Below are 23,093 nucleotides of genomic sequence, written 5' to 3'. Positions count from 1 at the left end.
CAAATACGTTGACACTCACACACATACGATTCTTGTCTGTCCATTTTTTGTTTGTGCAGCTCGAGCACTGATCCTGCTGCCGTGTGTGCAATTGTCAGTTTGCACGTCCTTTTGACACTTGCTAAATAAAACGCTAAATTGTGCTCTCAAAACAATGAGTGTTGATAAACCACTTTGCATGTGCTAAATATTTACATTTCTGTCTTTTCCCAGTTTTGTGGGTGTTTTGATGGTCAGCGTATACGTAATTTGCATGTTTATTGAAGAGGGAGATGCAAAATGGATTATTCTGCTCACTTAACAGACGCAATCCACTTTGCACATGTTTAGTAGATCAGCTTTGCGTGTGCTATCACGTTTGCTATGTTTTAGAACACGCAAAACTTTAGTAATTGAGGCCTTAGTGACCAACGCGTCGCATTGTTTGTTTGGGTGCTCAATTTTGTGGACTTATTCGCAAGCAAACAGACTTTGTGACCCGTAAAGGATGGTCAGCGCCTGAGAGCTGTGGCCAACCACCATGACCCCGCACTCCCTTCCCTCTGTTGCTAGATATCCCGAGATGTATGTTGTAATATGTATATGTGCTATGGAGGTTTTTACCCACTCCAGACTGGGCCCCCTTAGGAGCACAGTCTAGATTGTTGTTTTTTTTTTTACTCATCCTTCCCCAGCGTTAACCTTTTTCCCATCTTTTATTGGTCGCCTTGTGGTGACCCATCAGCGTTTTTGTTCTGTCACCGTGTACACCAGGGGTGTCAAACTCAAATACAGAGTGGGCCAAAATTTAAAACTGAATAAAGCCGCGGGCCGAGGTTGAACAAATTATCAATACGGACCCAAAGAAGTTTTGCGTTGAATATTGAACAAGCAAGGCTTATACAACTTTATAGTGACATGCAACATCGAGTCTCAAATAATAATAATAATAACAAATTAAAAATATCAATGGCATATCAAACAAAATTTAAATAAAAATCTTGTGCCTCTTTTCTATTTGCAGCCTTCGGAGGTACATATCAAAAAGAAACTTTTTCCACAGGCTCATAATAAATTTGAAAATAAAATAACAATGATTTAAAAAATCAAGCCTTGAAGTAGCAAGAGAAAGTGCATGAATAAAACGTTAATTATTGCTCAGTTTTCTACACTGATTTGCTTTAACACTGAATATGGAATAAGCAACCATCAAAAAACATACGAAAAAACATCACTGGTACATTAAATAAAATTAAAAAAATTAAAAAATAATGCCTTTTTTCCATTTGCAGCCCTCTGAGGTAAATATTAACGTTAACATTTTCACAGACTAATACATTTGAAAATAAAAAAACAATATTGTAGCGTCCTGGAAGAGTTAGTGCTGCAAAGGGTTCTGGGTATTTGTTCTGTATGTTTTGTTCGGTGCGGATGTGTGTGTCATTCTTGTTTGGTGTGGGTTCACAGTGTGGCGCATATTGGTAACAGTGTTAAAGTTGTTTATACGGCCACCCTCAGTGTGACTTGTATGGCTGTTGACCAAGTATGCATTGCATTCAATTATGTGTGTGTAAAAGCTGCATATATTACGTGGCTTTGCCGGCACGCAGTTTGTATGGAGGAAAAGCGGACGCTAAAGGCAGTGCCTTTAAGGCACGCCCCCAATATTGTTGTCCAAGTGGAAATCGGGAGAAATTTGAGAGAATGGTTGCCCCGGGAGATTTTCGGGAGGGGCACTGAACTTCAGGAGTCTCCCGGGAAGTATTAGCGGTGAATGCGGTGTTACAGCAACACTGCCGCTGTATAATACCGGCGGGCCAGAGTTTGACACCCAAACTATACACTGTTTGTTTATCTAATCTTGAACTGGTTTGTGCTGAAAACAAAGTTTCGTTGTACTTGTGCAATGACAATAAAGACCTATCCTATCCTATCCCTAATGTTTGGCGGTCGGAAAACTTGTGCAAGATATTGGCCCAAATTTTTTGTCGAACAGCGAATGAAAGAAAAAATGGGGCTCCTGAAATCCGAGGTAGCACTTAAATAATAGGAAAGAGTCAATGGATTTATACATGCAATTGCATTGAAAAGGTTGTGCCTGACTCCTCTATGGTTTCGGGTCATTGGGTACCATGGAGATTTTTATCAACAGATTTCTTCATCCTGCTGCTTGTCATTTAGTGTCGGCTCATCACCGGTTGGCCAGTTTAAAACGTTTGCCAACTGATCACATAAAACTGGTTACATATACAGAATGTTTGTCATCATTGTGCTGTTCATTTCCAAAGATGCCCTGCTCTCTTCATGTCGCTGTGGGCTCGTTGGTGGAATCGTCAAGGGGTGTTTCGACTGAGCTACTTGTTTGGCAAAGGGTGGTTATTGGAACACGCTGCTAGGAAGACTATGGAGTATTATTCTGCCCTGTTAAGTCCTCTCTCAGCCACGTCTGTCCTTGATGTCCTAAAATACACATAGAATATACTCTGAACCATCCCCTCCACCCACCCACTCTTACATCAAGCTTCTCGGGTCCCCAAAGAATATGAAGCTGTGATTTCTGGGACTGTTCTCATGTGTCCTTGTTCATTTATAGCTGCTCTTCATTGTGGAGGAGTTTCATTGTGTCCCAATAGACAGGCAGACTCTCGGGGCGGGGGGGGGGGGTCATCTCAACATCCACTTGCAACAACGTGTCTGCCAGATGGAGCTGTTTGTTGGACATACTGTAGCTGGCTGGACAGATCTGGTGTCAGATCAGGGCAAGGTCTCCCCCTCCATTGTTGTTTTAATCTATTTCCTCCTCTGGCCTTTTGCACATGAGTGTTGGACAGCATATTAACAAGTTGAAAAGTTGAAACCGTGTAGTATTTTATACTTACGTATAAAATACTACACAGTCTAGCTCCATCCTATCTTGCCGATTGTATTGTACCATATGTCCCGGCAAGAAATCTGCGTTCAAAGGACTCCGGCTTATTAGTGATTCCCAAAGCCCAAAAAAAGTCTGCGGGCTGTAGAGCTTTTTCATTTCGGGCTCCAGTACTCTGGAATGCCCTCCCGGTAACAGTTCGAGATGCCACCTCAGTAGAAGCATTTAAGTCTCACCTTAAAACTCATTTGTATACTCTAGCCTTTAAATAGACTCCCTTTTTAAACCAGTTGATCTGCCGTTTCTTTTCTTTTTCTTCTATGTCCCACTCTCCTTTGTGGAGGGGGTCCGGTCCGATCCGGTGGCCATGTACTGCTCGCCTGTGTATCGGCTGGGGACATCTCTGCGCTGCTGATCCGCCTCTGCTTGGGATGGTTTCCTGCTGGCTCCGCTGTGAACAGGACTCTCGCTGCTGTGTTGGATCCGCTTTGGACTGGACTCTCGCGACTGTGTTGGATCCATTATGGATTGAACTTTCACAGTATCATGTTAGACCCGCTCGACATCCATTGCTTTCCTCCTCTCCAAGGTTCTCATAGTCATCATTGTCACCGACGTCCCACTGGGTCATTATTGTCACCGATGTCCCACTGGGTGTGAGTTTTCCTTGTCCTTAAGTGGGCCTACCGAGGATGTCGTAGTGGTTTGTGCAGCCCTTTGAGACACTAGTGATTTAGGGCTATATAAGTAATCATTGATTGATTGATTGATTGATTGATTGAAATGGTACTCTTGCTGCTTTCTTTTGGAAATAACACCCAAGTGGGAATAGGTTGATTGGCAACACTAAATTGGCCCTAGTGTGTGAATGTGAGTGTGAATGTTGTCTGTCTATCTGTGTTGGCCCTGCGATGAGGTGGCGACTTGTCCAGGGTGTACCCTGCCTTCCGCCCGATTGTAGCTGAGATAGGCGCCAGCGCCCCCCGCGACCCCGAAAGGGAATAAGCGGTAGAAAATGGATGGATGGATGGATGGTTATTGATTGGGAAGTGCCAGATCGTGTGTTTCTTTGTGTCTCCTGTTTTTATTTTTACACCCCTTCTAAACCTTGTGAAAGGGGGAACTATGCAAGAGTTCCACAAGAACATTTAAATTCCTGACATGACAAGCGACTGCTGCTTGAAAATGTTTTTTTGGATGTGAGAATTGTGGCTGTTAACCGGGGTCGTTTTCTGGGGAACTGAAGACAAACCGTTGCCGTTTCACGGACAGTTGTTTCGTGAACATAGCACAGTTCAATTCCAGATTCTTCAATATTGAATACCGTATTTTTCAGAGTATAAGTCGCTCCGGAGTGTAAGTCGCACCTGCCGAAAATGCATAATAAAGAAGGGGAAAAACATATATAAGTCGCACTTTTGGAGGGAAATTTATTTGATAAAACCCAACACCAAGAATAGACATTTGAAAGGCAATTCAAAATAAATAAAGAATAGCGAACAACAGGCTGAATAAGTGTACGTTATCCATCCATCCATCCATCATCTTCTGCTTATCCGAGGTCGGGTCGCGGGGGCAACAGCCTAAGCAGGGAAACCTAGACTTCCCTCTCCCCAGCCACTTCGTCTAGCTCTTCCCGGGGGATCCCGAGGCGTTCCCAGGCCAGCCGGGAGACATAGTCTTCCCAACGTGTCCTGGGTCTTCCCCGTGGCCTCCTACCGGTTGGACGTGCCCTAAACACCTCCCTAGGGAGGCGTTCGGGTGGCATCCTGACCAGATGCCCGAACCACCTCATCTGGCTCCTCTCGATGTGAAGGAGCAGCGGCTTTACTTTGAGTTCCTCCCGGATGGCAGAGCTTCTCACCCTATCTCTAAGGGAGAGCCCCGCCACCCGGCGGAGGAAACTCATTTCGGCCGCTTGTACCCGTGATCTTATCCTTTCGGTCATGACCCAAAGCTCATGACCATAGGTGAGGATGGGAACGTAGATCGACCGGTAAATTGAGAGCTTTGCCTTCCGGCTCAGCTCCTTCTTCACCACAGCGGATCGGTACAACGTCCGCATTACTGAAGACGCCGCACCGATCCGCCTGTCGATCTCACCATCCACTCTTCCCTCACTCGTGAACAAGACTCCTAGGTACTTGAACTCCTCCACTTGGGGCAGGGTCTCCTCCCCAACCCGGAGATGGCATTCCACCCTTTTCCGGGCGAGAACCATGGACTCGGACTTGGAGGTGCTGATTCTCATTCCGGTCGCTTCACACTCTGCTGCGAACCGATCCAGCGAGAGCTGAAGATCCCGGTCAGATGAAGCCATCAGGACCACATCATCTGCAAAAAGCAGAGACCTAATCCTGCGGTCACCAAACCGGAACCCCTCAACGCCTTGACTGCGCCTAGAAATTCTGTCCATAAGAGTTATGAACAGAATCGGTGACAAAGGACAGCCTTGGCAGAGTCCAACCCTCACTGGAAATGTGTTCGACTTACTGCCGGCAATGCGGACCAAGCTCTGGCACTGATCGTACAGGGAGCGGACCGCCACAATAAGACAGTCCGATACCCCATACTCTCTGAGCACTCCCCACAGGACTTCCCGAGGGACACGGTCGAATGCCTTCTCCAAGTCCACAAAGCACATGTAGACTGGTTGGGCAAACTCCCATGCACCCTCAAGAACCCTGCCGAGAGCATAGAGCTGGTCCACAGTTCCACGACCAGGACGAAAACCACACTGTTCCTCCTGAATCCGAGGTTCGACTATCCGGCGTAGCCTCCTCTCCAGTACACCTGAATAAACCTTACCGGGAAGGGTGAGGAGTGTGATCCCACGATAGTTGGAACACACCCTCCGGTCCCCCTTCTTAAAGAGAGGAACCACCACCCCGGTCTGCCAATCCAGAGGTACCGCCCCCGATGTCCACGCGATGCTGCAAAGTCTTGTCAACCAAGACAAGTGTACGTTATATGAGGCATAAATAACCAAATGAGAAGGTGCCTGGTATGTTAACGTAACATATTATGGTAAGAGTCATTCAAATAACTATAACATATAGAACATGCTATACGTTTACCAAACAATCTGTCACTCCTAATCGCTAAATCCCATGAAATCTTATACGTCTAGTCTTTTAGGTGAATGAGCTAAATAATATTATTTGATATTTTACGGCAATGTGTCAATAATTTCACACATACGTCGCTCCTGAGTATAAGTTGCAGCCCTGGCCAAACTATGAAAAAAACTGTACCGTATTTTTCGGACTATAAGTCAATCATTTCTGCTTTACTGTTTGCTGATAATCATTAGCACATAATCTGTTGAGGAGGTGTGAGCGGCAGCTCAAGTCAGGGATGGAGCAGACCTTTTGAACCCTGACTACCGATAATAGCAACAGAGGAGATAGGATACTCCAGAATCTGAGCATGGTGGCGAAGAGGAGGACCATATAGATTTACCCTGTACACAACTTTATGTATGTAGTATTTTTTTAGAAGTACAATTACTATGGAGCCTACTCTGATCTAATATCATTTTAAAAGCTTCTAAAATGACAATAGGGCTCTTTTATAGACGTTAACAGTGATTTCCTGACTGAGAGGTTTACTGGCGACGCTTGATGACCTCATCAAACTGCCTTGAGCTGAGCATAACAACAAAAGGAGTGTGTTGTTGCCGGTGCTGTAGCCGTGGCTAACAAGCCAGCTCGCTCAATGACTGACTAACGACACCATGTCCATGGTTTGGGATTATTTGAAAGTAGGGCTGTGAATCTTTGGGTGTCCCACGATTCGATTCAATATCGATTGTTGGCGTCACGATTCGATAATATATCGGATTTTTTTTTTAATTCGATTCGATTCTCGATTAAAAAACGATATTTTTCAGATTCAAAACGATTCTGTATTCATTCAATACATAGGATTTCAGCAGGATCTACCCCACTCGTCTGACATGCTAGCAGAGTAGTAGATTTAAAAAAAAAAAAAGCTTTTGTAATTGTAAAGGACAATGTTTTATCAACTGATTGCAATAAAGTAAATTTGTTTTAACTATTAAAGGAACCAAAAATATGACTTATTTTATCTTTGTGAAAACATTGGACACAGTGTGTTGTCAAGCTTATGAGATGCGATGCAAGTGTAAGCCACTGTGACACTATTGTTCTTTTTTATTATTTTTATAAATGTCTAATGATAATGTCAGTGAGGGATTTTTAATCACTGCTATGCTGAAATTATAACTAATATTGATACTGTTGTTGATAATATTCATTTTTGTTTCACTACTTTTGGTTTGTTCTGTGTCGTGTTTGTGTCTTCTCTCAATTGCTCTGTTTATTGCAGTTCTGAGTGTTGCTGGGTCAGGTTTGGTTTTGGAATTGGATTGCATTGTTATGGTATTGCTGTGTATTGTTTTGTTAGATTGATAAAAAAAAAATATATATTTTTTAAATCGATTTTTAAAAAAATGAGAATCTCTATTCTGAATCGCACAACGTACTCGATTCGATTTGTATTCGAATCGATTTTTTCCAACAGCCCCAATTTGAAAGTGTGTCTGACGGATAAAAAGCTGGCAATTTGCAATGACTGCAAAAAGTTGTTTATGCAAAGAGGAACCTAGACGTCTTCCTTTAATATGAGCAATTTAATCTCCCACCTCTTCAAGAGCCATAAGGAGATACACGATGATAACAAGCGATTAGTGTGCCACAAGAAATCATCAGGTGTGGCACAGAAAATGATCCAATTACATTTCATTGGTCTGAAAGGGATTGTTTACTAAAAATCATGTGATCTTTGTTGCCGGCGAGGCATAATGACATCTGTTTAAAGCTTGAATCCTACTAAGTGCAATGAAATAGTCTTCTGTCACTGATACTTAGAAATGTCTACAGTAAGGGTGTCCTAATTTTCGGATTATAAGTCATTCCGGAGTATACGTCGCACTGGCCGAAAATGCATAATAAAGAAGGAAAAAGACATATATCAATCAATCAATCAATCAATCAATCAATGTTTACTTATATAGCCCTTAAATCACTATTGTCTCAAAGGGCTGCACAAACCACAACACAAACCACTACGACATCCTCGGTAGGCCCACATAAGGGCAAGGAAAACTCACACCCAGTGGGACGTCGGTGACAATGATGACTATGAGAACCTTGGAAAGGACCACATATGTGGGCAACCCCCCTCCCCCCCCCTCCCCCTCGAGTGGGTCTAACATTTAATGACTCATATTTGACACATGCAGCTACGGTATATTAATAAAACATAGCAGCTTATTGTTCTTTTTAGCATATTCAATAGCTTGGACCTTAAATCCTACTGAATAGCTCTTAATCTTCTTCCCTTTATGCGCTTCCAAATTGTTGAAATCAGCCTCCTCCATTTTGAAAATGATGACAGGTGAAGTGTCACTCGTGACGTGACGAGTTTGACCCTGTGGAAATTCTAGACATGCGCTGATAAAAATAATATTTTGCGAAACGAGTTTGACCCCGCGTTAATCCTGAGCCGGCGGTAATCAATCAATCAATCAATCAATGTTTACTTATATAGCCCTAAATCATATACGTCGCACTGGAGTATAAGTCGCATTTTTTGGGGAAATTTATTTGATAAAATCCAACACCAAGAATAGACATTTGAAAGGCAATTTAAAATAAATAAAGAATAGTGAACAACAGACTGAATAAGTGTACGTTATATGAGGCACAAATAACCAACTGAGAAGGTGCCTGCTATGTTAACATATTATGGTAAGAGTCATTCAAATAACTATAACATATAGAACATGCTATACCTTTACCAAACAGTCTTGTCACTCCTAATCGATAAATCCGATGAAATCTTCTTCCACGATGTCGCTTCTAAACAACTCTGCCAACTCCAAAGGTATGCGCCGCTTCCTCTTGTCGTTTTCTGCTGCATATTTCACTACGTCCAGCTTGTAATCTGCAGTACATTATTTCCTTTTCAGTGCCATTTTTGTTCAACCCTTCCCAGCTTTTATAAGTTACCGCCAACGATGAAATGATCTATTTTAATAGCTACGGCAGTAGCATATAGCAGTTAGCATCCCATTACCCAGAATGCGCTTCTGCCATGACCCTCCTCCGCCGAATTCTTATTGGTTAACGTGTGTGTGTGTGACGATTGCTGACATTTTCTTCGTCTCTTCCGCGAATGAGATAAGTAATCTTATATGAGATTTTACGGTAATGTGTTAATAATTTCACACATAAGTCGTTCCGGAGTATATGTCGCAAACTATGAAACTATGAAAAAAAACTGCGACTTATAGTCCGAAAAATACGGTAGTTAGATTTATGTGAACTGACTCAAGTCAATCCCAATGTCAATATGATTAAAACTTAAATCAGTGTTATAGCCGACAAAGTATATTAATATTATTGTAAGCGTTATTAGTATAAACCTTTTGCTAAAATTGTTCTGTTGCTGTTAATTGTATTTTCAAAATATACTGCGGACCAATTGAAAAATGAGCTGTAATCCTGGGCCACACCTTGGACAGACACCCTAATCTACAGAGTTTCTGCATTTATTTTGCGATAGCGTCACAATTTAATTAAGGGTTATTTGTTCCGAGTGCTTGATTGCATGTCAGAGTGACGAACAATCAGTCATCCAAAGAGATCCCAGGCTGTTATCACATGTACTGACCATTTTAAGAAAGTAACACCCTATAATGTATTTTGTTCACTCGTAGCTGAAACGCCTGGTGGTAAAACTGCGCAGCAAGGGAACCGTCTACAAGAAGAAACGGCAAGAAATCGCAGAGCTGAAGGCTGAGTACGGGGTTCTTCAGCGGACGGAGGAGATTCTCAAGCAGAGACATGAGTCTGTACAAGAGAAACTGGTAACTTTGGAAAATGCAAACTCATCACTTACTGTAATTGCATGGAATTTGCATCATTTCTTTATAGGTCTTGGACATACTGTACTGTACTGTACTCTCTTAAATAGGGCAGCTACAGTGAGGCTAAAAAGTGTTTAGTCAGCCACAGATTGTGCAAGTTCTCCCACTTAAAATGATGACAGAGGTCTGTAATTTTCATCATAGGTACACTTCAACTGTGAGGGACAGAATGTGGGAAAAAAATCCAGGAATTCACATTGTAGGAATTTTAAATATTTTATTTGTAAATTACGGTGGAAAATAAGTATTTGGTCACTTCAAACAAGGAAGATCTCTGGCTCTCACCACACGGGGGGACCTGGTGAATGACCTGCAGAGAGCTGGGACCAAAGTAACAAAGGTTACCATCAGTAACACACTACGCCGACAGGGAATCAAATCCTGCAGTGGCAGACGTGTCCCGCTGCTTAAGCCAGTGCACGTCCAGGCCCGTCTGAAGTTTGCCAGAGAGCACATGGGAGAATGTCATGTGGTCAGATGAAACCAAAAAATAACTTTTTGGTATAAACTCAACTCGTTGTGTTTGGAGGAAGAAGAATACCGAGTTGCATCCCAAGAACACCATACCTACTGTGAAGCATGGGGGTGGAAACATCATGCTTTAGGGCTGTTTTTCTGCTAAGGGGACAGGACGATTGATCCGTGTTAAGGAAAGAATGAATGGGGCCATGTATCGTGAGATTTTGAGCCAAAACCTCCGTCCATCAGTGAGAGCTTTGAATGGTTGACCAAATACTTATTTTCCACCATAATTTACAAATAAATTCTGTAAAATTCCTACAATGTGAATTCCTGGATTTTTTTTTCACATTCTGTCTCGCACAGTTGAAGTGTACCTATGATGAAAACTACAGACCTCTGTCATCATTTTAAGTGGGAGAACTTGCACAATCGGTGGCTGATTAAATACTTTTTTGCCCCACTGTATACCATTAAAGACCGACTTGGAGAAAATGTAAATGAAGCAGTGGGGAAAAATAACGAGAAAATAAATGCTGTATTGCCCTTTAGCAAGGCACTCAACCCACGCCCTACTTTTGCATGTGTGCTGTGCCTGTGCTTTGGCCACCCCTGTCCAAATGTTCCGTTCGTATTTGATCTCCCCGTTCAAGCAGGCTGTGCTAACACTGGCGTGCTGTAAGCTTCCTGGGAATGGCTTCACACCTCTTTGTGGTCCCAGCGCCTGACTTGTTGATAGGCGGTTCGAACGTTAGCCATGTGGAGCCTTCTATTTCTGACGGCTGCATCTGCTACCCCTGCTCTTTCTTCATCCCTCGCCGGGATTTGTTAAGCCGTGACAGTTTTCTCCCGCCTCATCCTTTGGATGTGACGAGTTAGTGTATCCTTCTCACTCTGCAGAAGGGCGCTGTCTTCTCAATGCCATTTGCTACAAAACCACCCACAGAAAAGTAAGATTAAATGGGTTATACTTAGGGGTGTAATGGTACTCAAAAATTTCGGTTTGGTACGTACCTCGGTTTAGAGGTCACGGTTCGGTTCATTTTCGGTACAGTGAGAAAACAACATTTTTGGTTATTTATTCTGTCCACGTTAAAGGGGAACATTATCACCAGACCTATGTAAGCGTCAATATATACCCTGATGGTGCAGAAAAAAGACCATCTATTTTTTTAACCGATACCCCGAACTCTAAATGGGTGAATTTTGGCGAATTAAACGCCTTTCTGTTTATCGCGCTGGAGACGATGACGTCAGAATGTGACGTCGCCGAGGTAACACAGCCGCCATTTTCATTTTCAACACATTACAAACACCGGGTCTCAGCTCTGTTATTTTCCGTTTTTTTGACTATTTTTGGGAACCTCGGAGACATCATGCCTCGACGGTGTGTTGTCGGAGGGTGTAACAACACTAACAGGGAGGGATTCAAGTTGCACCACTGGCCCGAAGATGCCAAAGTGTCTGCCGCCAGACCCCCATTGAATGTGCCAGAGTGTCTCCACATTTGACTGGCGATGCTAAGGCAGACATGGCACAGAGATGTATGGATAACCTGCAAATGCATTTGCAACGATAGTCAACGAAATCACAAAGGTGAGTTTTGTTGATGTTGACTGCCAGCTAATCGATGCTAACATGCTACGCTAATCGATGCTAACATGCTATTTACCGGCGGTGCTAAGGCAGACATGGAACAGAGATGTATGGATAACCTGCAGATGCATTTGCAACTATATTACGTTTCCTTCCACCCACATTTAATGCGAAAAAAAACACTTACCAATCGACGGATTTAAGCTGCTCCAGTGTCAAAAGATGCGAAAGGCGATGCTAACGCAGCTATTCGGCCATGCTATGGCTATGAATAGCGTCAATAGCTATTCGCTCAATAGCTTCAGTTTCTTCTTCAATATTTTCATACTCCAACCATCTGTTTCAATACATGCGTAATCTGTTGAATCGCTTAAGTCGCTGAAATCCGAGTTTGAATCCGAGCTAATGTCACTATATCTTGCTGTGGTATATTCCCATTGTTTGTTTACATTGGCAGCACTGTATGACGTCACAGGGAAATGGCCAGTGTCTTCGCAGAGAGCCGAAAATAAGGCACTTTAAAGCTTTATTTAGGGATATTCCGAGACCGGTAAAATTTTGAAAAAAACTTCCAAAAATACAACAAGCCACTGGGAACTGATTTTTATTGTTTTTAACCCTTTTGAAATTGTGATAATGTTCCCCTTTAACCAACATTAAACTGCCTCAAATTGTTGTTCAGATGAAATAAAATGACTAAACTTTTCTCTGGAGCCGCAGGTTGCAGACCCTTGGTACAAACCATCAATCAATCAATGTTTACTTATATAGCCCTAAATCACTAGTGTCTCAAAGGGCTGCACAAACCACCACGACATCCTCGGTAGGCCCACATAAGGCCAAGGAAAACTCACACCCAGTGGGACATCGGTGACAATAATGACCCAGTGGGACGTCGGTGACAATGATGACTATGAGAACCTTGGAGAGGAGGAAAGCAATGGATGTCGAGCGGGTCTAACATGATACTGTGAAATTTCAATCCACAATGGATCCAACACAGTCGCGAGAGTCCAGTCCAAAGCGGATCCAACACAGCAGCGAGAGTCCCGTTCACAGCGGAGCCAGCAGGAAACCATCCCAAGCGGAGGCGAATCAGCAGCGCAGAGATGTCCCCAGCCGATACACAGGCAAGCAGTACATGGCCACCGGATCGGACCGGACCCCCTCCACAAGGGAGAATGGGACATAGAAGAAAAAGAAAAGAAACGGCAGATCAACTGGTCTAAAAAGGGAGTCTATTTAAAGGCTAGAGTATACAAATGAGTTTTAAGGTGAGACTTAAATGCTTCTACTGAGGTGGCATCTCGAACTGTTACCGGGAGGGCATTCCAGAGTACTGGAGCCCGAACGGAAAACGCTCTATAGCCCGCAGACTTTTTTTGGGCTTTGGGAATCACTAACAAGCCGGAGTCCTTTGAACGCAGATTTCTTGCCGGGACATATGGTACAATACAATCGGCAAGATAGGATGGAGCTAGACCGTGTAGTATTTTATACGTAAGTAGTAAAACCTTAAAGTCACATCTTAAGTGCACAGGAAGCCAGTGCAGGTGAGCCAGTACAGGCGTAATGTGATCAAACACTCTTGTTCTTGTCAAAAGTCTAGCATGATCTTCTACGCGTCTTCACTCCGCCTGTCTTCTGTATGCTTCTCATTGTAGATAATTTATCATTAAAAACAAATAATAATGTAACAAGATACAACGCACAATAACACATTTGTTTCCTATTATTGCCTGTCGTTAACTTGCTATATTTCTCTCCTGTGTGGTTTTGAAGCAATTTGTGGAGGCTGAGAAAGGTATATCTGGCTACAGCAACACCCAGGAGGAACTAGAGAGGGTGTCAGCCATTAAGAGTGAGCTGGATGAAAAGAAGGGCCGCACACTGGATGATATGTCCGAAATGGTAACTGTCCAATATTTGTATTACAATTTTTATTTGAGGAAAACATAAACCCTTATGATTGTTGTCTGTTTTCATAGGTGAAGCAATTAAACTCAATGATAGTGGAGAAGAAGTCGGCTCTAGCTCCAATTATCAAAGAGCTGAGGTCACTGAGGCAACGGTGTCAGGTGAGCATTATCAATCCATCAATCAATGTTTATTTATATAGCCCTAAATCACAAATGTCTCAAAGGACTGTACAAACCACTACGACTACGACATTACTACATCATGAACAACTATTGTATATTGCACAAGATCATTGTAAATACATAAATAAATATGTCAAATAAATAGGGTTATTAAGGCATTGTGTGTGTAGATATTCTACATTAAAAAACTTCTTTGTGGTCTACATAACATGTAATAGCGCAGGGGTCACCAACCTTTTTGAAACCAAGAGCTATTTCTTGGGTACTGATTAATACAAAGGGATACCAGTTTGATACACACTTAAATAAATTGCCAGAAATAGCCAATTTGCTCAATTTACCTTTAATAAATAAATCTATATTTATAAATAAATTGTATTTCTGTCTGTCATTCCGTTGTATGTATTTTTTCCTTTTACAGAAGGTTTTTTGTAGAGAAATTATGAAAAAAATACTTAATTGAAGAGTTTAAAAGAGGAGAAAACACGAAAAAAAATTAAAATAAAATTTTTAAACATAGTTTATCTTCAATTTCGACTCTTTAAAATTCAAAATTCTACCCAAAAAATGAATAGAAAAATTAGGTAATTCGAATCTTTTTGAAAAAAATTAAAAAAGAATTTATGGAATATCCATCCATCCATCCATTTTCTACCGCTTATTCCCTTTTGGGGTCGCACACCCTGGACAAGTCGCTACCTCATCGCAAAGCCAACACAGATAGACAACATTCACACTCACATTCACACACAACATCATTAGTAATTTTTCCTGATTAAGATTAATTTTAGAATTTTGATGACATATTTTAAATAGGTTAAAATCCAATCTGCACTTTGTTAGAATATATAACAAATTGGACCAAGCTATATTTCTAACAAAGACAAATCATTATTTCTTGGAGATTTTCCAGAACAAAAATTTTAAAAGAAATTCAAAAGAATGTGAAATAAGATTTAAATTTGATTCTACAGATTTTCTAGATTTGCCAGAATATTTTTTTTGAATTTTAATCATAAGTTTGAAGAAATATTTCACAAATAAACTTCGTCGAAAAAACAGAAGCTAAAATGAAGAATCAAATTAAAATGTATTAATTATTCTTTACAATAAAAAAAAAAATACTTGAACATTGATTTAAATTGTCAGGAAAGAAGAGGAAGGAATTTAAAAGGTAAAAAGGTATATGTGTTTAAAAATCCCAAAATCATTTTTAAGGTTGTATTTTTTCTCTAAAATTGTCTTTCTGAAATTTATAAGAAGCAAAGTAAAAATTAATGAATTTATTTAAACAAGTGAAGACCAAGTCTTTAAAATATTTTCTTGTATTTTCAAATTCTATTTGAGTTTTGTCTTTCTTAGAATTAAAAATGTTGAGCAAAAAATAGAGGCAGCTCACTGGTAAGTGCTGCTATTTGAGCTATTTTTAGAACAGGCCAGCGGGCGACTCATCTGGTCCTTACGGGCTACCTGGTGCCCGCAGGCACCGCGTTGGTGACCCCTGTAATAGCGGTTCTTTTTTTTTTTTTGCATAGACCAACTTTAACTTCGGGATGCGCTGTTTTGTGGGCAGTCTTATTTGCACGCCTCCACTTGGAATGTGTCTTCTCTTTCGTCAGCCATGTTGTAGTTTTTAGCGCTTCCATATCGAGTCTACTGACAAATTTAATTTCAAGTTATTTGCTACTTTGTGTTAGAAATGGCAACAGCGGAGTTTACACGTGCATGTACGAGCCAGTCTGCCCCACTAGAAGAGGATAGAGAATAAGTAGGAACTTATTGACTACAGTGTTAGACTACAATGGCGTACTCCCGCAAAGCTCTTTGGGTAAACTTCTACCATGTATGGAGATATCCGCTTTTGATTGATACTTTTATTAGTAGATTGCACAGTACAGTACATATTCCGTACAATTGACCACTAAATGGTAACACCCGAATAAGTTTTTCAACTTGTTTAAGTCGGGGTCCACGTTAATCATTTCACGCTGACATAGAACTTGGGAAAAACGCTGCAAATTCTAAACAGCTCGTTTAGAAGAAGCATTAAATATCTCCGCCATGCCTCCATGTAGGGCTGGGCGATATGGCCTTTTATTAATATCTCGATATTTTTAAGCCATGTCACGATACATGATATATATCTTGATATTTTGCTTTTGTCTTAAATGAACACTTTGATGCATATAATCACAGCAGTATGATGATTCTGTGTGTCTACATTAAAACATTCTTCTTCAGACTGCATTAATATATGCTACTTTTAAACTTTCATACAGAGAGGGAAACCACATCTAAGTCAATTGACAAAAAGTGTATTTATTAAACAGTTATTAAGCAGTGGCACAAACATTCATGTCTTTTCCACAACAGAAAGTGCAAGATTGTCAAAGACATTTTAAAACAAGTTAGTAGTGCACTTTTGTGCATGACGTCACTAAGATCAGTGGTCCCCAACGCTTAATAATTTTTCCCGCGGCCCGGGGGGGGTCCTTTTTTTTGTTTTTCCTTCTTTGTCATGAAAAAGGGACGTTTTTGTCATGAAAAAGGGAGTTTTTTGCGGTTGGTGCACTAACTAAGTGTATATTGTGTTTTTTATGTTGATTTAATTAAAAAATATATATATTTTTTTTAAATAAAAAATTCTTCTGCGGCCCGGTACCAATCGGGCCACAGCTCGGTGGTTGGGGACCACTGACCAAGATGACATAAAAAATAACACTAAATTAAAGTGCACTTTTTGTACAGAACGCAGCTACAATAGTTTAAAAGAAATAAATGGGAATTTTGTGCACGATGTCACACAAGATATTTCAATAACCCATCCATTTTCTACCGCTTATTCCCTTTTGGGGTGGCGGGGGGCGCTGGCGCCTATCTCAGCTACAATCGGGCGGAAGGCGGGGTACACCCTGGACAAGTCGCCACCTCATGGCAGGGCCAACACAGATAGACAGACAACATTCACACTCACATTCACACACTAGGGCCAATTTAGTGTTGCCAATCAACCTATCCCCAGGTGCATGTCTTTGGAGGTGGGAGGAAGCCGGAGTACCCGGAGGGAACCCACGCATTCACGGGGAGAACATGCAAACTCCACACAGAAAGATCCCGAGCTTGGATTTGAACCCAGGACTGCAGGAACTTCGTATTGTGAGGCAGACGCACTAACCCCTCTTCCACCGTGAACTGTCAAATAAAAATGAGCTGCATAATATGAAATTAAATGGTTTATGTCATTCCCTAAGTGTTAGGTTCCTGCGGACGTTATCTCCTTCTGTTGTTGACTATTTTTTTTCATATGGTGTTGATCTGGAAATGGTTGCTTCAGCATTTTGTGGGTATGGCACCGAATGGAGATGTTGACATGCGGAGTTTCAAGCACTCTTCATTCTCTAGCGGGTGACTTTTCAAATAATGCTACATATTAGCAGGAATGCTACTTTTTGTAGCAACGCTTTTGCCGCATACTTCTTCGACATCTTTCCACTTGAAGCCAAACCACCGCCAGACGATAGACCCCTTGCTTTTTTTCTTAGGAATTAATTATTCCTTCATTTGTTACCTGATTCGCACCTTCTTATCCTCGTATTACCACTCGTACACGGTCCGCTAGCATCACAGCTAATGTTACCCATGCTGCTACCTGTCTGCTCCGTGAGGGCGTGTGACGCGACAGTATGTGACGTATGTACAAACCCCGTTTCCATATGAGTTGGGAAATTGTGTTGGATGTAAATACTGTATAAACGGAATACAATGATTTGCAAATCATTTTCAACCCATATTCAATTGAATGCACTACAAAGACAACATATCTGATGTTCAAACTCATAGACTTTTTTTTTTTTTTTTAAATAATAATTAACTTAGAATTTCATGGCTGCAACACGTGCCAAAGTAGTTGGGAAAGGGCATGTTCACCACTGTGTTACATCACCTTTTCTTTTAACAACACTCAATAAACATTTGGGAACTGAGGAAACTAATTGTTGAAGCTTTAAAAGTGGACTTCTTTCCCATTCTTGTTTTATGTAGAGCTTCATTTGTTCAACAGTCCGGGGTCTCCGCTGTCGTATTTTACGCTTCATAATGTGTCACACATTTTTGATGGGAAACAGGTTTGCAGTACCCGCACTCTTTTTTTTACGAAGCCACGCTGTTGTAACACATGTTGAATGTGGCTTGGCATTGTCTTGCTCAAATAAGCAGGGGTGTCCATGAAAAAGACGGCGCTTAGATGGCAGCATATGTTGTTCCAAAATCTGTATGTACCTTTCAGGTGCCTTCACAGATGTGTAAGTTACCCATGCCTTGGGCACTAATGCACCCCCATACCATCACAGATGCTGGCTTTTGAACTTTGTGTCGATAACAGTCTGGATGGTTCGCTTCCCCTTTGTTCCAAAAACAATTTGAAATGTGGACTCGTCAGACCACAGAACACTTTTCCACTTTGCATCAGTCCATCTTAGATGATATCGGGCCCAGAGAAGCCGGCGGCGTTTCTGGATGTTGTTGATAAATGGCTTTTGCTTTGCACGGTAGAGCTTTAACTTGCACCTACAGATGTAGCGACGAACTGTATTTAGTGACAGTGTTTTTTTTAAGTGTTCCTGAGCCGATGTGGTGATATCCTTTAGAGATTGATGTGGGTTTTTGATACAGTGCCGTCTGAGGGATCGAAGGTCACGGTCATTCAATGTTGGTTTCCGGCCATGCCGCTTACGTGGAGTGATTTCTCCAGATTCTCTGAACCTTTTGATGATATTATGGAGCGTAGATGTTGAAATCCCTAAATTTCTTGCAATTGCACTTTGAGAAACGTCGTTCTTAAACTGTTTGACTATTTGCTCACGCAGTTGTGGACAAAGGGGTGTACCTCGCCCCATCCTTTCTTGTGAAAGACTGAGCATTTTTTTGGGAAGCTGTTTTTATACCCAATCATGGCACCCACCTGTTCCCAATTAGCCTGCACACCTGTGGGATGTTCCAAATAAGTGTTTGATGAGCATTCCTCACCTTTATCAGTATTTATTGCCACCTTTCCCAACTTCTTTGTCACGTGTTGCTGGCATCAAATTCTAAAGTTAATGATTATTTGCAAAAAAAAAAAAATTTTTTATCAATTTGAACATCAAATATGTTGTCTTTGTAGCATATTCAACTGAATATGGGTTGAAAATGATTTTCAAATCATTGTATTCCGTTTATATTTACATCGAACACAATTTCCCAACTCATATGGAAACGGGGTTTGTATATATGTTTTTTTCCTCTTTTTTTATTATCCATTTTCAGCAGGTGCGACTTATACTCCGGAGCGACTTATACTCCGAAAAATACGGTAGTTCTAACAATTGCAAATCTATTACTGGTTTGTGCTGCTGTTTTGTTGGTCCATTATCATGACAGGGTTCTTTTAACAGTCATTCACATGGCCCTGAAAAAAACCAAAGCTTGAAGGGAAAGCCCCCCCACATTGCTCTGCTAAAGGCGGAGGATTACATTTTCCTACATGTGTTCCATCTTCCTCTTGCCCAGCTAATATCAACCAATGAAACCTTTGCAACCGAAAGACAGAAATAGACGTTGTAAGAGGCTATTGTTGGTGAAGTTGCACAAAGGGACAGCATGTTTTGAACGATACTATAAATGGAAAGTGTTGAAATTGAGGATCTGCTGTGATTTTGTATGGAAAAATGTATGTTTTATGTTTTCACACCAGGTCTTAAATCCGGAATATGAAGAAAAGAAGTCACAGTATGAAAGTTGTGGTGCTGGTTTGGAGAGCAACAGATCTAAATTGGAGCAGGTATAGTTTTTGGTTTTCTGCTGTTATCTAGTCAAGTGGTTCTCCACCTTTTTTAAGTGATGTACCCCCTGTGAACATTCTTTTAATTCAAGTACCCCCTAATCAGAGCAAAGCATTTTTGGTTGAAAAGAAGTAAAAAAAAGTTTGTAATTTATTAAATTGTATAACAGTGCAAAATATTGCTCATTTTTAGTGGTCTTTCTTGAGCTTTTTGAAAAAAAAAGATGTAAAAATAACAAAAAATTTGTTGAAAAATAAACAAGTGATTTAATTATAAATAAAGATGTCTACACATAGAAGTAATCATCAACTTAAAGTGCCCTCTTTGGGGATTGTAATAGAGATCCATCTGGATTCATGAACTTAATTCTAAACATTTCTTCACAAAAAAAAGAAATCTTTAACATCAATATTTATGGAACATGTCCACAAAAAATCCAGCTGTAAACACTGAATATTGCATTGTTGCATTTCTTTTCACAGTTTATGAACTTACATTCACATTTTGTTGAAATATTTTTCAATACATTTATAAAGGATCTCTGAATTGTTGCTTTTTTTAGAATATTTAAAAAAAATATCACATACCCCTTGGCATACCTTCAAGTACCCCCATTTGAGAACCACTGCGCTAGTCTAATACTACAAAATTCCATGACTACTATAGTCATGGAATTACATTTTATTCTATTTATTTGCCATATGTTTATGATTTTTTGCGATAATGTTGCACTCTCTAGGTAGTAAAGTGTTTTTCATTGTAATTTGCAGGAGGTAAAGGCACTGAGAGAGGACACGGCACAGGAGGAAAACAAGTATCATACCATCAACTGCAAGTCTGAGGCAAGAATAAGGAGGAATCAATCACTACAGGGGTGTCCGGGTGCCATTTTCAACCAGCGGCTAGTTTTTTTAAAATATTCCCTCTGAAAGTATAATCAATATGTCAGAGTTTGTTGGTGACGAACCCCAAGATGCAGGGACGGAGGCAGGCATTGAACAGGAAAACATGATTTAATTAAAATACTAGAACACGAACAAACAAAAGGGTACTAACAAAAAGCGTGCACGGGGCGTATAACAAACTAAATGAGCTAGCATGGGAGCTAGAAAACAAAAGGAGCTTAGCATGGAAGCTAGCAAAAACAAAAGGGCCTAGCGTGGAAGCTAGCGGGTAGTGAGCAAGAAAACAGAAGTCGTTACCTGTTATATAAAGACAAACTGAAAGCAGGGAACAGAAGACAGTAAGCTACAAACTGCTACCGAAATATAGCTTGCCGCTACGCTGCAATGACAAGATACGACAGGAGCGACATGGCAATACATGACAGTAATCCAGCACAGTGGGCAAGACACTTTGCCCACCTGCTCCCAGTGCCACCCACACTGGTTTGAATGTAACTTAGATATTGGGTTTCACTATTTAAAGCGCTTTGAGTCACTAGAGAAAAAGCGCTATATAAATATAATTCACTTCACTAATTCTGGAAAATCCCTTATCTTATCTATTAGGGACGGCGTGGCGCAGTGTGAGAGTGGCCGTGCGCAACCCGAGGGTCACTGGTTCAAATCCCACCTAGTACCAACCTCGTCACGTCCGTTGTGTCCTGAGCAAGACACTTCACCCTTGCTCCTGATGGGTGCTGGTTGGCGCCTTGCATGGCAGCTCCCTCCATCAGTGTGTGAATGTGTGTGTGAATGGGTGAATGTGGAAGTAGTGTCAAAGCGCTTTGAGTACCTTGAAGGTAGAAAAGCGCTATACAAGTACAACCCATTTATCATTTATCTGCTTATTGTGTTACTAGTGTTGTAGTGAGATTACACTGTCGTACCTGAAAGTCGGAGGGGTGTGGCCACGGGTGAGGGAAGCCACGCAGCTGCCTCTTTGAAAGGTGCACGAGGAACGACGCAAGCTCCGCTCATGTCTTAGGTAAGAGCCGACTTATTACCACAATTTTCTCGCCGAAACCTGCTGGTTGACATGTGGTCGGGAACCATGTTCGCTAGACCGCTCCGTTCCATATTACAGCTTCACCTTTGGGAATGTAAACAAAGAAACACTGGGGCGGCATAGCTCGGTTGGTAGATTGGCCGTGCCAGCAACTTGAGGGTTGCAGGTTCGATTCCCGCTTCCGCCATCCTAGTCACTGCCGTTGTGTCCTTGGGCAAGACACTTTACCCACCTGCTCCCAGTGCCACCCACACTGGTTTGAATGTAACTTAGATATTGGGTTTCACTATGTAAAGCGCTTTGAGTCACTAGAGAAAAAGCGCTATATAAATATAATTCACTTCACTTCACTTCACAGACTGGAAGAGAAAACAGGTCTAAATAGGAGCGGGCTGATTGACACCAGGTGTGGCCAGGTGCCAATCAGCCGCAGCTGAGGGGACACAGCACTCAAAGAGAAAGACAGGAAACCAACAAAATAAGAGCGCTGACAGGAAACAGTACACACACAGAGGAAACAGAGAAATGCAGAGGAAAAACTAAAACATAGTCAAACTGTTAGGGACAAGCCTGACAGAATATACTGTAGTATAAAATATTACACAATTTTTTGTCCCCATACCACATAATATCAATGTTTTTTTCAGATAGCTCAGTATATATTGACCTCGATTGGATTGGTTTTAGAATTTTTAATGCGCAAAATGTATCAGAATGGGCCACCCCCATCCTTCCCTTTTTTGTATGGAGCCTTTGGTGGAAAAGTTAGCAAAAGTAGAAACCTGTTAAAATCCATCCATCCATTCATTTTCTACCGCTTGTCCCTTTCGGAGTCGCGGGGGGGCGCTGGAGCCTATCTCAGCTGCATTCGGGGTGAAGGTGTTGTACACCCTGGACAAGTCGCCACCTCATCACAGGGCCAACACGGATAGACAGACAACTTTATTGTATAGCTCGGTTGGTAGAGTGGCAGTGCCAGCAAATTCAGGGTTCCAGGTCCGTTCCCCGCTTCCGCCATCCTAGTCACTGCCGTTGTGTCCTTGGGCAAGACACTTTACCCACCTGCTCCCAGTGCCACCCACACTGGTTTAAATGTAACTTAGATATTGGGTTTTCACTATGTAAAGCGCTTTGGGTCACTAGAGAAAAGCGCTATATAAATATAATTCACTTCACTTCACATCTTTCACACTCACATCCACACACTAGGGACCATTTAGTGTCGCCAATCAACTTATCCCCAGGTGCATGTCTTTGGAGGTGGGAGGAAGCCGGAGTACCCGGAGGGAACCCACGCAGTCACGGGGAGAACATGCAAACTCCACACAGAAAGATCCCGAGCCCGGAATTGAAGTCCGGACTAC

The 23,093-nt window shown here is 41.5% G+C and overlaps 1 protein-coding gene across 2 annotated transcripts in view; it reads left to right on the top strand.

The window, feature by feature from the left end:
• The window catches only part of ift81 (intraflagellar transport 81 homolog), a 79,120-nt gene that overhangs the window by 33,309 nt on the left and 22,718 nt on the right, over window positions 1-23,093 (top strand). For both annotated transcript variants that reach the window (XM_061907018.1, XM_061907017.1), the window contains exons 11-15: window positions 9,594-9,743; window positions 13,641-13,769; window positions 13,847-13,936; window positions 19,692-19,778; window positions 20,550-20,621. In XM_061907018.1, coding sequence (XP_061763002.1) covers window positions 9,594-9,743; window positions 13,641-13,769; window positions 13,847-13,936; window positions 19,692-19,778; window positions 20,550-20,621 — 528 coding nt within the window. The remainder of the gene's footprint in view (window positions 1-9,593; window positions 9,744-13,640; window positions 13,770-13,846; window positions 13,937-19,691; window positions 19,779-20,549; window positions 20,622-23,093) is intronic.

Source organism: Nerophis ophidion, linkage group LG07 (assembly GCF_033978795.1).
Source record: "Nerophis ophidion isolate RoL-2023_Sa linkage group LG07, RoL_Noph_v1.0, whole genome shotgun sequence".
NCBI lineage: Eukaryota > Metazoa > Chordata > Actinopteri > Syngnathiformes > Syngnathidae > Nerophis > Nerophis ophidion.
This window is presented reverse-complemented; position numbering and strand designations above follow the sequence as displayed.